The 17,874-nt window shown below is 37.0% G+C and overlaps 1 protein-coding gene across 1 annotated transcript; it reads left to right on the forward strand.

Moving 5' to 3' along the window:
• The first annotated feature begins 12,141 nt into the window (after positions 1 to 12,141).
• Positions 12,142 to 15,254, forward strand: LOC142352307 (glycerol-3-phosphate acyltransferase 1, mitochondrial-like). The gene has a single exon (XM_075404839.1). It carries the CDS (start codon positions 12,238 to 12,240, stop codon positions 15,220 to 15,222), a length of 2,985 nt encoding a protein of 994 aa, XP_075260954.1. The 5' UTR covers positions 12,142 to 12,237; the 3' UTR covers positions 15,223 to 15,254.
• Positions 15,255 to 17,874: the final 2,620 nt, after the last annotated feature.

Raw genomic sequence — 17,874 nt, forward strand, 5'->3', positions numbered from 1 at the left:
GGTTAATGTAGTTTGGTAGATCATTGACACAAACACGAAAGAGTAGCGGACCTAAGGTAGACCCCTTGGGGTACACCACAGGTTACACTTCTGAATTTTCTCTTACCGTACTTTTTTTGAGACATTGTTTCCGGTTCTTGAGGTAAATTTAAGACCTTTTCCTCCTATCACTATTTTTGCATTATCTTCGATAAGCCCATAGTGTGGTACTGTGGCAAATGTTTTTTTGGAATTCGAGGTACAAAACGACAAGCTCATCAACTCATGATATGCAATTTTACTGATAGAGATCGTTTATGAAGCAAAACATTTGAACAGTGGTTGATATTTGCGGTCTAAATCCGAATTGTGAATCATGAAACAGCTGATTTTAGGCTACATAGATATTTTTGGATATTAGTTTCCTTAACACCCTCGAAAGACAGCATCGTAACTTTTTTGGTCTGTAAATTAAGATTTTTTGTTGCCAATTTATAGATTGACATAATCTCGCTGGTTTTTCAGATATTTGGGAAACTCCCCTTTTTGATGAAAATTGTACATAACGGCTATGGGGACTTACAAAATGTCCGCGCAATGTGTTAAGAAATATGTTGTCTATGAGGTCTGGTCCTTTTGCTGTCCATTGAAGAAATAAGTTGAACTTTGAGGGAATGATGTCAGTTTCGGTAAATTGACACTTGTTTAAATTTCTGTTGGCAGAGGTTGAATGACAGAGAACTTTTTCGGCCTCTGGTTTATAAACTTTGGTAGAACTGACTGGAAAACTGAACTTTTTCGGCGACAGTCGGCGCTAAGTTTTCTCGTAGATGCATTTCGTTTGGAAAGGGTGGACATTTTTGGATCGATAAGAGATAATTTTGAATTTTGCTAAATTGTTGAGTGCCGAAATTAATGGATTCAAACAGTTGCAGATCATCTTGACTACTCTCGTCGATTTGATGTCTGAGAGCAGTTATTTTATCTAGTGCGGCTCGTGATGGTGTTTTGAATTTGCTTACTTTTCACTGTAAATATTCCAGTTTTTTTAAAAAAGATTGGAAGTAGAGTTTGATACCCAGTGTGGGAGTTCCGCACGATGGGATGTATCTTTTGGACCATTTTCGTTGAAAAGTTTATTATACCAGTCGTATCATTGCTGTATAAGAAAGTCGATTTTGCTGTGGCAGAACAATTTGAAGGTGTTTTCGTCTAAAAACGTTGAATTGTGCCCAATCATTTCTACAGTATGCATATTTGTTATTCCTTTTTGGATTTCCGAGGTATTGTTAATTTTGATGATCATTGAATACGCAAGATTGTCAGAACATTTTTTTGCTATTTATGTTGTTTCAATGATTTTGTTTGAGTCTATCCAAAATTAAGGTTAATTCATCAAGAAGACGTCGAGTGTTTTTCTGTTGCCTAAAACGTCCGAGAAAATTAGTGTTTGCTCAAGGTTTTCTTCTAGGTGGAAGCTTAACCAATTGTTTTTATCCTCGTCGTGGATTTCTGAGAGATTCTTAAAACTGATGACTGTTGAATACGCAATATGGGCAATTTTTTTTTGTTTATGTTGCATAAATGACCTAACGTTTTGCAATGGTTGAGCTGAACAATATTGAGTTCATTTATCAAAATACATGATGGGGTTGTTTGCTGTTGCCTAACACATTGGAAAAATTTAGGAGGTGCTCAAATTTCTATTCCAGGGAGAGATATAACCAGTTGTAGATGAAATTTTTGCTTTGATTTTGGGTTTGATTTTGTGCTGGGTTAACAGTCAAGACGAAAAATATCGCATCTTCTGTTTGGTGCTCAGGAAAGTTTAAAGCCAAAATGAACAAAGGGTTATTCCTGCAAACTCTACTTATTTACGAAGTAAATGCTAAATCATTTTTCTTTTTCAAAAACGTCATTTGGTACTATAACTCCACTCACATCTTGATTCAAAATTTTTTTGATCTTTCTACACTTACATTCTAGAACTGGGTGCTGATTCGGCAAAATTGTATTATTTTCTGTGGTAAAGACTGAGATTTTCTTCAATTTAACGTTTTGTCGTGGTTCGTCTTTTGTTTCTATCTTGTTGATATGAACAGTTAAATCGTCAAATTGAGTCAGGCGTTTTGATGGGTTAATGAAAGTTTTGCTTTTTGAAAAAAAGACTTCCTGAGGCTATAGAGTTTGTTGTTGGCAAGAAAAAAAATCCGAAAGTTCTTTTTCGTCCAGTTGGAAAGAAACTTCAATTTGCTTTCTGACTTGCATTGTTTGGCCGCCGGCTATTTTGACATCTAATCATTTCAGCAAGTTTTTTTCGCTTTTTGTCGTTTAGTCTTTGTTTAGTTCAATAAACAGCTGAGGGCTTATGATGTTTGCCCATGCTCCAAAATCGATTAGAGCGCGCCGAAAAAGATTTGGAGAGAAATTAAGTTTGATGACGATAAAATTGATTCTGATTTTGGATAAAGATTGTTAAGTTCATATTCATTGACTGATTGCGGAGGTATATAATATTTGTATGTTTTTGTACTTTCTCTGAGGGGGTGGCCTAACTACTTTTTTGGCTGTCGGTTAATTCTAAAAAAAATTACCTCGACTGATTGATCTATCTCTATGAGAATAGAAGTTTGCCGTATGGTTTGGATAATCACAAATGTGACAGAGCGCTCTGCTTGTATGTGACACTTGTGCTGGAAGGTGGAAGGCCACTTTTGGTTGTTAGCTCAATGGATGATATCGTCCTGGTCGAAATCCTTGGCCAGATGGTAGTCTGAAGTTCCGATATGGTCCATTTTTTGAGAGCGTAAATCCTGCTTCAACAGTTTTGTCGAACAGCATTTCCTGGATTACACAAACGTGAATAAACTCAAACAATAATCTTATCAAATTCTTTATGGAAATTAGGTGTTCAAACAGTAGTAGTAGTAGTAGTAGTAGTAGTAGTAGTAGTAGTAGTAGTAGTAGTAGTAGTAGTAGTAGTAGTAGTAGTAATAGTAGTAGTAGTAGTAGTAGTAGTAGTAGTAGTAGTAGTAGTAGTAGTAGTAGTAGTAGTGGTAGTAGTAGTAGTAGTAGTAGTAGTAGTAGTAGTAGTAGTAGTAGTAGTAGTAGTAGTAGTAGTAGTAGTAGTAGTAGTAGTAGTAGTAGTAGTAGTAGTAGTAGTAGTAGTAGTAGTAGTAGTAGTAGTAGTAGTAGTAGTATAAGTAGTAGCAGTAGTAGTAGTAGTAGTAGTAGTAGTAGTAGTAGTAGTGGGGGTGGTGGTGGTGGTAGTAGTAGTAGTAGTAGTAGTAGTAGTAGTAGCAGTAGTAGCAGTAGTAGTAGTAAAAGTAGTAGTAGTAGTAGTAGTAGTAGTAGTAGTAGTAGTAGTAGAAGTAGTAGTAGAAGTAGTAGTAGTAGTAGTAGTAGTAGTAGTAGTAGTAGTAGTAGTAGTAGGAGTAGTAGTAGTGTTAGTAGTATGTGTAGTAGTAATAGATAGGAATGTTGTGCTTCAGTACAGGGGCGTAAGAACTCATTGAATGTGTACAAATAGGTTATATCTGCAGTTTGGCTTGAGGAATCCAGTTATAGCATAACTTTCTCAATCTGCACGTGTTTTTTGACATATCTCAGTTGAAAATAGCGCCAGAAGAGGTCAAAAATTTTCTGTTCCTTTGCTCTCGATCCAAAAATCTTTGATTATTTAATAATGATGTTGAATAATGGTGAGCTACGCGCTCAAAATCTTCTATTACTTCTTCGCAGCCGAATTTTCCCTATTTTTATTTCGCTACTTTTTCCTTGTCTCGTACGGTTGTTTTCATTAAAATTTACATGAAGAGCGTTAGTAACACAGGATCTATCAACAATTAGGTCACCAAGAATTAAAACGGATTGAATCGCAATGTATAAAGGAAGCGGTAGTATTTTCAGAATAATTATCCGCTATTTAAAATTTTTGTTTGTACAAATGATCCACCTAGTAGATTATTTTCGGACTTCTGATTTGAGTAGATCTGTTTTGCTTGCATACCAAACTTGACATCCGTACGCGAAAACTGGGACAACGTATCTTACGTATGTCTTTAATTTGGCTTCTACTGTTATTTTCTAGTGGATGTTCTTTTTCAGGAACCGAAGTGACTTTTGGGCTTTTGATTTTCTTCGCATTGCAATTTTATACCAATTTAGGTTTACGCAACCAATAATTCCAAAATATTTCTGTGAGGCTACAATTGTGATCCGTTCATCATTTCGGAAAAGTTGTGCGCTCTTCCTAAAGCTCATTATTTGACATTTCTAATCTTGCATTCTCTTACCATTTTCAGCACATCATTTGAGGAGGGCAGTTAAATCTACCTGTAATTGTTTTGAGTTTGATGAAAGGATTTTGTGTTCATCTCGGTAAGCAAAATTTAAAGTTTGGTTAATGTTGCTTGGAAGATCGTTGATATAAACCTGAAGGAGTAGTGGACCTAAAAAAGGACCAGGTGTACACCACTGGTTACACTTCTGAATTTTGCTTTATCATTTTCGTTTTTGCATATTGTTTCCGGTTCTCAAAATTGTCTGTAATTAGTTAAAGATTTTTCCATTTACCCTCCTTTCTGCAAGTTTTCGATTAGCCGATGGTGTGGTAATGTGTCAAAAAGATTTTTAGAAATCCAGGTAGATAACGAAACGTTAATCGATTCCAGATATGTCTTTTTTATTGATAGAGTTTGTTTAGGAGGCATAACATTAGGACAATGGTTAATATTTGTGGTCCAAATCCGAATTGTAAGTCATTAAACAGGTGATTTACTGCTCGATACATAATATTGAATTTAAGTTTCTTAGATAATTTCGAGAGATCGCATAGTTAATTTATTGGTCTGTAATTCAAGATTGATGTTTGTTGCCATCTTTATAGATTGGTGCCAATTACAACAATTAAAAAATTGTCTGTGCAAACTAGTCCTTTTGATTCCTTGACATCTAGTTTTTAATATTGCTTTAATTATATTGATTTTGCAAAATTGATTTTTGTTTAAGTTTCTGTTGGCCGAAGCTAAAGGAAAGTGAGCTTTTTCGGACATTGGAATAAATACACTTCAAAAGATTTGATTCAAAAATTCTGCTTTTTCGGCGGCAGTAGACGCCACCTTTGATGCATTTTACTTGGAATTCATGAACACTTTTGGTTGTTCTGAGATGTTTTTCAGTTTTGCTAAACTGTAGAGTGCCCAAAATATTCAATTCAAAATTCTTCTGATCGTTTCGACTACTTTGGTAGATTTGATAATCGGAAGAAGTTAATTTATCTATTCCGAATCTTGATGTTGCATTGGTTTTCTTCACATTTGAAGTGGTGTTCGATACTCATGGTGGTTCGCAACTTTTGCTACATTTTCGACGAACAATTTGTTAAACCAGTCGTACCATCGCTGTACAGGAATGTCTATATTGCTTTTGCCAAAAACATTGATGATTTTTCGTCTATCGATTGGTTAAATTTATCTCAATCTTTTCTATTGTACTTCATATGGTTTTTATTTATTGCGTACATATTATTCGTTTTTTGGCTTTCTGAATTATTGCTTAATTTGGTGACTGTTGAATAAGCAAGTGGTCAAAACATTTTTGTGGTTCATGAAGTATAGATGGCCTTTTTTTTATTTTTCGAGTTGAAAGTTCAGCTTCATTTATCAAAAACATTGAGTTGTTTGTTTTTGTCCAACACCTTGGAGAAATTTAGGATTTGATCAGAGTTTTCTTTCAGGAAGTACTTTAACCAAATGTTTTCATTCTGGTCAGATGACATCATCTCTTTCCAATGTATGCATGGAAGATTGAGTCTTCCTGTGATAGGAGTGATTTTGTTTTTTTTTCGATCTACACTTGAGCAACTCGCAAAATTTCAGATGCGTTTCTTAATCCCATTGGTAGGGGATCCAGTTCGGAGGCTCTTATGCGTAAGCGAAGTTCATTCTTCTTTTGTTCGAGGTCATTTGTACACCTAAGAATTCGTCTTCGTTTTGCGGGCTGCTCGAAGTTAAACTGGTTTCTGTTCGGCATAAGATATAGAAATCAAAAGGGCATTTTTGCGTTTGAAAGCAAAATCTTCTTGGTAGGTTGATTAGTCCATGAACATTAAAATTAGGTTTTTCAATTTATTAGTTTGGTCTTTGCTTGAATGCCAATCCATTTCAGTTTTGGTTTAAATCCAGCCATCATCTTCTTTTCAAAGCAGTTTAAAATTTTGATTTTCAGGTCTTGCTTGGAAACAACTTGGTCTATCAAGTTTATTCATTTTTTAACTATTTTGTCAACTAACTTTCATCTTTGTGCGCGAGAAAGTTTTTACTTACCTATATGGGGGTCGAGTAGTTTTTCAGCTTAGATAGTGATAGTAGCAATAGTCTCTTATCGAACTTTCTGGGCATAGTGGCCAGGATAGTTTGTCTTTTTTATCCTGCCTGTAGGGACCTTTTCTTTTGCAGTCAGATACTTTGCGGTTAGGGTTTAGGAACTTTAACATTTCTTGCACTTGTGTATTGTAATGCTCAGCTATTGCATGAGATTCTTTATCAACACTTTACTTGATTCCACGTTTTCTTACTATAAGGTTTTCCTGTTTAGAAATTGGTTTAGCAGCAGAAGTTTCTTGAATTTGTCAATTTGTTGGTTCATTTTGTTTTCAGGCTCAACAATTTTGGTGCTAATAGTTTCTTTAATAGTTTTTTTAAAAAAATTATAGATACGACTGTGGATATTTAACAATTAGTTTTAAATTTCCTTGAATGAGTGATTTTTAGTGATTTACATTTTATTTTCTGGTTTTTCATTTCAGCATTTTGTGTTGTCTATAACCTGACGATTAACTGAGTGTTCGAAAACGTTCGTAAGAAAGTTTTAAATTGACAATTCTTTTTTAAATCTTTTCATTACTAGTGTTTTCAATTACGGTTTTGATTTTGGCTTCGTTCTCTGAACGTGGGGATTTTTAAGCATGTCTGTAGTAGTAGTTGTAGTAGTAGTAGTAGTAGTAGTAGTAGTAGTAGTAGTAGTAGTAGTAGTAGTAAGAGTAGTAGTAGTAGTAGTAGTAGTAGTAGTAGTAGTAGTAGTAGTAGTAGTAGTAGTAGTAGTAGTAGTAGTAGTAGTAGTAGTAGTAGTAGTAGTAGTAGTAGTATACTACTACTACTACTACTACTACTACTACTACTACTACTACTACTACTACTACTACTACTACAACTACTACTACAGACATGCTTAAAAATCCCCACGTTCAGAGAACGAAGCCAAAATCAAAACCGTAATTGAAAACACTAGTAATGAAAAGATTTAAAAAAGAATTGTCAATTTAAAACTTTCTTACGAACGTTTTCGAACAATCAGTTAATCGTCAGGTTATAAACAACACAAAATGCTGAAATGAAAAACCAGAAAATAAAATGTAAATCACTAAAAATCACTCATTCAAGGAAATTTAAAACTAATTGTTAAATATCCACAGTCGTATCTATAATTTTTTAAAAAAAACTATTAAAGAAACTATTAGCACCAAAATTGTTGAGCCTGAAAACAAAATGAACCAACAAATTGACAAATTCGAGAAACTTCTGCTGCTAAACTACTACTACTACTACTACTACTACTACTACTACTACTACTACTACTACTACTACGTAGTAGTAGTAGTAGTAGTAGTAGTAGTAGTAGTAGTAGTAGTAGTAGTAGTAGTAGTAGTAGTAGTAGTATACTACTACTACTACTACTACTACTACTACTACTACTACTACTACTACTACTACTACTACTACTACTACAACTACTACTACAGACATGCTTAAAAATCCCCACGTTCAGAGAACGAAGCCAAAATCAAAACCGTAATTGAAAACACTAGTAATGAAAAGATTTAAAAAAGAATTGTCAATTTAAAACTTTCTTACGAACGTTTTCGAACAATCAGTTAATCGTCAGGTTATAAACAACACAAAATGCTGAAATGAAAAACCAGAAAATAAAATGTAAATCACTAAAAATCACTCATTCAAGGAAATTTAAAACTAATTGTTAAATATCCACAGTCGTATCTATAATTTTTTAAAAAAAACTATTAAAGAAACTATTAGCACCAAAATTGTTGAGCCTGAAAACAAAATGAACCAACAAATTGACAAATTCGAGAAACTTCTGCTGCTAAACTACTACTACTACTACTACTACTACTACTACTACTACTACTACTACTACTACTACTACTACTACTACTACTACGTAGTAGTAGTAGTAGTAGTAGTAGTAGTAGTAGTAGTAGTAGTAGTAGTAGTAGTAGTTGTAGTAGTAGTAGTAGTAGTAGTAGTAGTAGTAGTAGTAGTAGTAGTAGTAGTAGTAGTAGCAGCAGTAAAAGACTTAATTCTTTTTTAGATAAGGTTTGAGAAAAGACACATGTAAGCTTATGCAAGACCAGATGTACAATAACACTTGAAAAAATGTGAACACGAACAGTTCATATCATATTAATTTGATGTTCTGGATTTCAAGTAATTGATGAGGGAATTTTTCATGATTTTATTGGGGGAGTTTTTAATGGCATTTCGAATGAAATGATTTTTAACCGGATGAGCTTGTTTGCAGCTCGAGTTGCTCGGATGAAAATGTTGTCTCCTACCTTGCGTGCTGTAGGGACGCGAAACAGCCCATTCGAGGAAGCTCGTGTTGGCAAAGATGTAAAATGAAAGTTACACTGTACGTCAACGGCGTCGTTATAAAACTTCCAAAGGAAAACAATGTCATCTCTGCTTAAGCTGTCACACACAGGAAGTAACTGAAGGGATTCTAAGCCTGAAACATATGATGAGCAACGTATTTTCCAACGAAGGACTTTATACTGTAAACGTTCAAGTTGGTGTAGGATAGTTAAGGACGGAGACCAAACAGGAGCACCGTACAATAAAATAGGCAGGATAAGGGGTCTATAAAGCAAAAGTTTCTTGTGACTCGACACTGAAAAGGGGATATTACGCTTCAGAAAGTTAAAACTTCTGTTGCCTTTTAGAAGCTTTGAATCCAGGTGAGCTTTCCAGGATAACGTACTAGACACAAAAAACCCAAACCTTCAATTTGTTTATTGAAATGTAAGTAGTCCGACCCTACAAAAAGTTTAGCAGAATCATGCCCACCAAAATTAACAGCTTTACATTTTGATGGGTGGAAAAAGAGACCATTTAAATTACACCAATGAAATATGGAATTGATGTCCTCCTGCACAGGGGAGAACGATGAGGTGCTGAAAATTTTCAGGTCATCAACAAAAAGGTAAAAACAACTGTTCGCCAAATCATCAGCAATGTCATTAACGAAAACAATGAATAACAAAGGACCAAGCATGCTGCCCGGAGGAAGTCTCAAAGTAACCGATAAACGAGAAAAAAGAATTCGGTTAATTTTTACTCACTGAGAACGGTTCGTTAGATAAGCGTTGAAAAGGTTGAGAAAAGTTGAATCGAAACCGAAATTCACAAACTTAGACAAAAGTATTTGATGGGACGCAGAGTGAAAAGCTTTTCTTACGTCGAAGTAGATAGAAATGGCAGGAGAGATGTTATCACGAGCTGAATCAACAGAATCAAGATACATTATCATCTGACTTATTGTACTACGTGACTTCATAAATCCAAGTTGTTCACGTTTGATTTGATGCCGTATCTTCGGGTGAATGCAATTGAACAATAATCTTTCAAGGAGCAAGGAAAGTTTAGGAAGGATACTAATGGGACGGTAGGAGGACCAGATTTATGTAAGGGGAGTAACATGTGCTCTTTTCCAAAGATCATGCCAATATTGGGTTTTGACAATCCAGAAGAAAAGCTCAAAAATTGGCGCACACAGATTCTTCGCACATTGGTGAAGGAAGAATGAGGGTAACTCATCGGCACCAGCGGCACTAGAATAATCACACAACTCCAAGAGGAGGAGAACATCAGATAGAAAAAATTCATGTGCATCAATTTCTTGGAAGGTTCTTTCAATTGATCAGGAACAGTATAAGAACTCTTGTCTTGAAAGATCGAAGCAAAGAATTTGTTGAATCCCAAGGCTTTCTCTGAATCGGTGAAAAAGGGTTCATTTCCATTAAACAAAACAGGAGGAAATGGCGAGTTGAAACCAAAACTTCTCAACAGCTTATAACATTGTCGTGTTGAAGAGAGATCAAACTGATTGATTAATAATTCTTTATCTAATTCTATAGAATCTGAAATCGATAAGTTGAGTTTTCTAAGTTTTAAGGCGAGTAAAAAAGAATTATCACTTCCTAATTGCTTAAAAGTTGTTTCTCTTTGATTAATGAGATGAATAGTATGTGATGAATAAAACAATGGAGATTTAAGACGGACAGCCCGTTTCAATTTAATTGCATTAGTGAAAGCGTCAGAAATTAGGCTTTACCAAGCATCAGGAAAAGTAGAATTAAGAGAATTATCACGCGACATGACGGTAAAAAAAGGGTGTAGATTAGAATTGAATAAAAGAGCATTGAAGGAAGACTTCGTTCCGAAAAATTAAAGGCGCTTCCGGGGAGTTAAAGTAGAAATAAATGGGAAAACGGTCTGAGAAAAGTTGCTGAGCTAACGTAACTGATAGATTAGCAACGTTAGATAGAACAAGATCAAGGATGCTGTTACTTTTATGTGAACTTCCAGCGACGAATTGAGTCAGATCTATTTCAATAACCATTTCAAGGAATCGACATTCATGATATGAGGATGACCAGTAGTTTGCCCAATCAATACCAGGGAAATTGAAATCGCCTATAGTATAAACATCATAATCACAACCGTAACAAAATTGAACCATTAACAAGTCGATTTTAGTATAGTAGGACTGAATACAAGCCAATAGGCTAGAGATTTGTACTGAAAAGTTTGATGACTTTGGCGGGTTGTATATAAGCACAAAGAATGAGAGTTTCTTACATAAGACAGCGCAAGAAATATCAAAATCGAAGTCAGAAATTAAAATATGAAAAACTTTGACGGCTGAATTAGAGGTTTGTGAAATCAGCAGGCTATTATGCTGGCGACGATCACGATCTAATCTGGCAATATTATTGAAGGAAGAACCCAAAAATACTTCAGAGTTAACTATGTCCGTATTTGACCAAGTTTTAGTGAGAAACAGTAAGGAGATAGAGTTCGACGCGCATAGTTTCAAAAGTTCGTAGCGTTTATCTAGAGAGCATATTGATTGACAGCTTATGAGAGCAAATTTATAAGTATGTAGTCAATTGGTTGCTATATCAACAAGCGTATTTTTGTAGTACAATTTTAAGTTCTTGATCTGAAAGTCTTGTCTATCCTTTCCCTCAAATGTGACCATATGGTAACGTTTAGCCAAAACAGCTTTTTCCAATTGACGATCTGCAGAAGATAAGAACTTTTTGATGCATACCGGATGTTTATAATTCTGTAAATAATGACTGCGGGCAAAACAGTTTTCCATAAAATAAGAATTTGATGTAACAAGAATAGGACGACAATGTCTTTGACTAGAAGGAACTAGGACGAGAAGGAACTAGGACAAGAATAGGACGACAACGTCTTGTACCACACAACGTCTTTGTCTAAATTTACGTCACGCTTGTTTTATTGTACGCACAAATTGCAGATCGAAAACAGATTTTGGTTGACTTGTACTGCCTTAATGACCTCGTCGCTAAAATTCCTGCACTGGGGGTAATTTGCATAGTTGTTTCGCAGCAGACGCATCAAAAAATAGCTTGGTTTTTAGAGACAGGCTTGTTGCAAGTGGCGCAGTTGATGCTAATACATTTCGGCTTATTATTGTTCACAACGTTTTTATTTTTTACTCATTTCGGTTCTTCTTTGGAAATATATAAGGAAATAAACATTTAAGCTATGTGGTGAACGAATGTTTGAACATATGAATTAACTTATAATGAATCACTGAAGTAAACTATAATGTATCAATGTAAAACGGTATGTTACAGAGGGATGCCAGAATTATTATAATTGTGCAAATCATAGCGCATTCAGTCAATCATAGCGGACAAAAACTAGTTGACAATGGGGAAAAGTGAAACGAATGAGTAATTACGCATAACGGGGTAAAAGATGCTTATTAGCCGTTTATAAATGTATGGCTGCCACAACTGGTATCGTATTTGGTTGAACTTTCGTTGGCGTGTATTTGATTAATTTTCAGCTTTTTTATGTACCATGAAGGCCATTGTGTGGTGTGTAAAAATTGGATATGTTGATTTGATCTCGTGAAATGAACGGTAGTATGCCCTTTGGGCGATTACCAAGGGATGGATTTCATGATCCTGAGAGAACCGGTGGGAAATCTCCGAAAATTCCCAATTCATTATCCAAAATCGTTATTCAGGGTGAGAAACCCCTGAGCTATGTCAATGGCCAGTCCCTGGCAATGCGAATGACATCGACAATGATGAACAGACGTTATGATAACCAAGATCTCTCAATCTATGGAAGCAGTGGGCATGTAAAACTAGTTGACAAATTGTGCCCGTGGAAGAACTGTGTACGGAGCTTCGATTCGGTGGGCCAGCATTACAGCTTCGATTCAAGTCAGTGTTGTAAGACCTGCACTCCCAAAAGTTTCGACGAAACACTCCTTAGCAATGTCGGGGAGCTGGGCTATTGTAACGTATTGCAGCTGCCGTATGATTACAGAACTTGGGCGTACCGGGGTCCGCTTCGGCTATACCCCAATTTTCTGAAATACACAATCTTCTCGACTACTGCGAAGCGATTCTTCTATCATTCAATAACACCTCAAGTAATGAGCAATCGACATATCACAGCTTTCATGTCCAATAAATTGCAACCAACACCCGGATGTGTCCGATCAAATCAGCCATCATTGCATGATTTTGCTTATGGAAAGAACCAGGCAACGAGCATTCGAAAGTTATCAGCTGAACGTCAGAAATTGATAAAATTTTGGTCGTCAAAAATTATGCTAGAATATGAAAACCTTAGAGCTTGCATGACAGGTCCAATTGTATTCTTATTTGGCTGGCTGCTACTTAAATTCTTCAACAAAATTTATTCGAAAATCATTATTGCGCATGCGCATATCGAGCGGCTACAGCAACTTCAGAAGCTTAACGAAAATAAAAACTTACCTTTTGTATACTTACCATTGCACAAAAGTCACATAGACTACCTGCTAATATCGATGGTGTTATGGCAATATGGCTTATGCTGGCCACATATAATAGCTGGTAACAATTTACGCATGCCGGGCCTAGGATGGATATTGTCACGAATGGGTGCTATTTTCATACGCCGAAGTTCAGCGCCGGTGGCTGTGAAAAGCTCAAACCGTAAAATTGGGTTTTTCCGAAGGTTGTTGAGCCGCAAACGGAACCTGAGTCAGCCTGATAAAGATCAAACTGCTGATGACACTGCTTTGCAAATCAGAAAAGAAAGTGCTGCGAAATTTAACTGTTATGTAACTGTGTTAAAAGCATATATCGAAGAAATACTCCGGCTGGGCTGGCCTTTAGAAGTCTTTATTGAGGGCGGACGAAGCAGGTCTGGAAAACCCATTTCAGATCCGAAGGTCGGAATAGTTTCGACGATTGTTGAGAGTTTAGATGCTAATCAATTGACAGACGCGTTGATAGTTCCAGTTGCGATCACGTACGACAAAGTTATGGATATGTCGAGCTTTCACAATGAATGGCAAGGCCTCCCGAAAAAGAAGGAAACGTTTTGGGGAACGGTCAAAGAAATCATTGGACAGCTCAGGCAGCGATATGGTACAATTCGAGTCAATTTCGGGCAACCTTTTTCCGCAAAAGATATGATCAAATCCTTGACAGCGCGTGAACCGAAAATTCAGGAGTCAACGCGAGCGGAAATTTCGAAGCCTAGTTTTACGGAAACGGTGGATTATGTCGCTAGCGACCACCAGAGCTTGCCATCTCAGTTATCGATTCCTGACTTCAAGTCTGTAAATTCAAGTTACAATAAATACCTAGGAAATAGAGAACCGACTTCAAAAGCGGTTATCGAAAAGTTAGCTTCACACTCTTTGTTCCTTTCTCAGCAATCAAGCTCAATCATGAGCACTCATCTGGTAGCTTTTGTTCTTATGAATATACATAGAAGTGGAACGTCTGTGGAAAAGTTGATACAGTCAATCGGATCTCTAATGATGGAAATCCAGCGTGGAGTTGTTTACCAGACAGTTTCCTTAGGTTTTTCGGGAACACCCAGTGAAGCTTTCATGTATTTCAATATCCTGTTTCCTCATCTAATTAGGCTAAAAACCGATTCAGATGATATGGCAACTCTCGTAGACAGCGAAACCTGGGAGTCAATAACGGTCGCTCCTAACTTGGTACATTCCAATGTTGTAAATTGCTTCGAGTTGACGTATTTGAGCAATCACTTAGCCTGTCAGGTTTCACAGGAAGCCATTTTGTCTACAGTTTTGTTGATGTCATCAGAGGTGTCCATGGATTCTATGGATACGGTCAATTTCAACAAGTCAGTTTCACGAAGCCACATAATTGATGAAAGCAGCATGCTAGCTATGATTTTAGCTGAAGAGTTTATAGTTTGCTCGCCTTGTCAAGAGCTCGAGGAATTGTTTGACAATTTAATTGGCCATTTTGAATCCTGTGGCTTAGTCCACAAGGAAAAGGAGGTTGATAATTTGATGTCGAAATCTGAGCGCGATCGTCAGAATCGAATCGCTGCTCAGTACGAGTTCAACGCTGGAAGCAGTGACGAAGAGAGCGATTTATTTGATTCATCCGAAGACGAATTGCACGGTGAAGTTGTGATTCAGGACAAAACTCTATCAAACAATTCTGCTTCAAAGGTCATTTCGAAAGAAGATCGTCTGTACATCAATTTTGAGAACAGAGAAGCTAAAATGAAGCTGACAATGTACGCCAATATATTAGGACCAATAATTGAGAGCTATTGGTTTGTGTCTCTGAGTTTGAACAACTTGCTGGCTCAAGACTTGCCTTATGACGTGTTTTTGAAACAGTGTCATTCTAAATTGAAGCTCAGATATGAACAAAAGTTATTACGATATGAAGAATCTTGTTGTTTTGAGTTTGTTAAAAATGCCCTGAAGTTCCTTGTTTCATTTGCTGTATTGAGAACTTATATTGCATCTAATGCCGCGAATTATGTTACTCTTACTGATTACTATAAAGATTCAGAAAAGTTATTGCAACTCCAAGATTTGTTTGTACAGTTCAAATTGTGAATATTTCATAAAATACTTATCACTAAACCAAATCTGTTTTTTTTTACATTTGTAGAAAAGATTAGAACATGCACCTGCATGTTTTAAAATGCCAAAAGTCTGCACTACGAGAAGTTGAAATCCCAGATGTTCCTATATAGATCCAGAGCTCGGCTTCCATGATCTTTCGGCATTTTCAAACTTGCGTAGGATCTATTCTGTTCAAGCGCACGTGCTATCCTTTTTTACATAGTAACGTGCTATATAACAACATATAATTTGTAACTGGGGGCGTAAAAACACTGAGCGGGCAAACAGAATAGATCCCTTGCGTGTTGCAAGCAAGCTTTCTTGACGCTGCAGAAGTCCCATGGCAATTCTGACTTGATATATTCAACCTTTACACGGTGCTCGAAACATGCCAGAAGTCACGTTACCTGTAAATCGCTTAAGAGTTGAAGAATTTGATTTCAATTGTGGAAGAGCATTTATTAATGGTTATTTTTGCCTATTGGGCTCTGAAGGGCATCTTCAATACAATAACGCGTTCAAGTTTAATCTTTCAAACATGCAGATGAAGAGAAATTTGTTGCCGGCTGAGTAACAGACCCACAAAGGGATAACCAGAACGGTTTCGCCCCCCCCCCCCGCCCCCGGTAGAAAATGACTCTATACGATTTTTAACTGTTCACCTTGATAATGGGATATATAATTTGTTATATACAATCCCAATTTGGCTATATGTAAGAATCATTATGAAAAACCACAGTAGTTTGTTCACATTTGGTAACGAAAACGCAAAATTCGTTCACGTTGAAAAGGGAACAGTTCCTGATTTACAACTCATGTCGTCAATACGGCAACGACAAGTCAGACTAAAAGCAAGATTTTAACATCTAAGAACAGTTCAATTCAGTTTGATGTTTTACAGTAGTATACAACAGCGGATGAGCATCACAATTGTTTAACAAACTTAAAGCGCTAAAAAGCAGTGAGTTTTTAAGGAACTAACATTCTCGAAACATTAACTACAAGCTATCTCAAGGATACCTTATCCGACCTGTTCTTAGTTGAGGGTACCAATTATCCATGATGTATGTAACTAAAGGTGCACTGTCTCAACAACGCGGTCACAAACTTTTTCAAACTGTAGAATAGTTTGCACTAGGTCTTTGCCCCCTTCCTCCCCCCCCCCCAAAAAAAAAAAGGAAATAAACTCCAACTTAAATTCAGATGAAAATGTATGTGCGTGTGTGTGTATATATGTGTGTATGTGTGCGTGCGTGCGCGCCTGTGTTTGTGTGTGTGCGTGTGTGTTTATGTGTGTGCGAGAGTGCGTGCGTGTTAGAGTTTTCTGTGTGTGTGTGTGTGTGCGAGTACGTGCACGCGTGAGCTTTGTTCCTGGTCTCGTTAAATAGAATTTTTATGGATGCTAATGCTTTCTCGCAAATTTTTTTCTAATGCAGTTTTTTTTGTTTTCCTGCAAACGGAGAAAAATCAATTAGAAGAGTGCTAGAAGCTCCATTGTGTAGTGGAAGCTGCGGAATGATGAGAAAATAGATGTAATGCAAAGATTTTGTTTTGTTCTTCATTATTTCTAATTGTTGCTTTTTAACTATAACGTTTGTGGGCAACTTTTTGGGCGCCGACAGTTTGGGCCAGAAACTTGAGATTCGCATTTTTAATTCAATTTAATTGCTGAAATTGACTGTTCTGTGTTTTTACCTTCAAAAAATTCTGCTTTTTTGTCAAGTTCCCTCTATAACAACTCTTCAGTAATAACCACGAGATACTCGAGCAACGCGAGGAGTTCAAAAGGTTGACAAACCTAGTTTTCATAGACTTCAAAGCCGCCTTCGACAGCGTGGATCGAAAATGCATCTGGCGTATCTGTGAGAACCTTGGACTACCAGACACACTCCTCAACGTGCTACGAATGCTATACGCAGAGACCTACAGCCAAGTCCGAGTATACGGCACCCTGTCCCGCCAATTCAGTATCCTCAGCGGTGTCAGGCAAGGCTCGATCCTGGCCCCCTTCCTATTCAACCTCGCAATCGACTGGATAATGGAAGAAGCCCTCCGCAATGACAACGTAGGCGTGTCTCTGGATGACACGATAATTGCCGACCTCGATTTTGCAGACGACATCTGTTTAATGGATGATAATGGAAACGACGCCCAGAGGCTACTCGACAACGTAGCCAGAAATGCAGCGGCAGTCGGCCTCTACCTGAACGTCGGCAAAACCAAATTCTGCTCCCAGGACATCAATCAGAAATTCCACGTCTACGGCGAAGAACTGGAACGTGTTGAAGACTTCACCTATCTTGGAAGTAAAATACAGCCCGACGGCAACGTAACATCTGAAATCAAGGCCAGGATAGGCAAAGCTGCAGGTAGTTTCAAAAACCTTAAGAACATCTGGAACCAGAGAAGCATCCCTCAGCTTGTAAAAGTGAAGATTTACAAGGCATGCGTACGAAGTGTACTCTTGTATGGTTGCGAGAGCTGGCCAGCAAAAAATTCTGATATAAACAGTTTGCAATCCTTCGAAAATCGATGTCTTCGACGTATTCTCCACAAAGGACAGGACCTCCCCGCTGAAAGTATCACCACCATTGCAAAATGTGATTCCCTTGCCACGACGATCCAAACAAGACGCTTGCGATG

This window comes from Convolutriloba macropyga, chromosome 13, assembly GCF_964194025.1.
Source record: "Convolutriloba macropyga chromosome 13, txConMacr16.3, whole genome shotgun sequence".
NCBI classification, from domain to species: Eukaryota; Metazoa; Xenacoelomorpha; order Acoela; family Convolutidae; genus Convolutriloba; species Convolutriloba macropyga.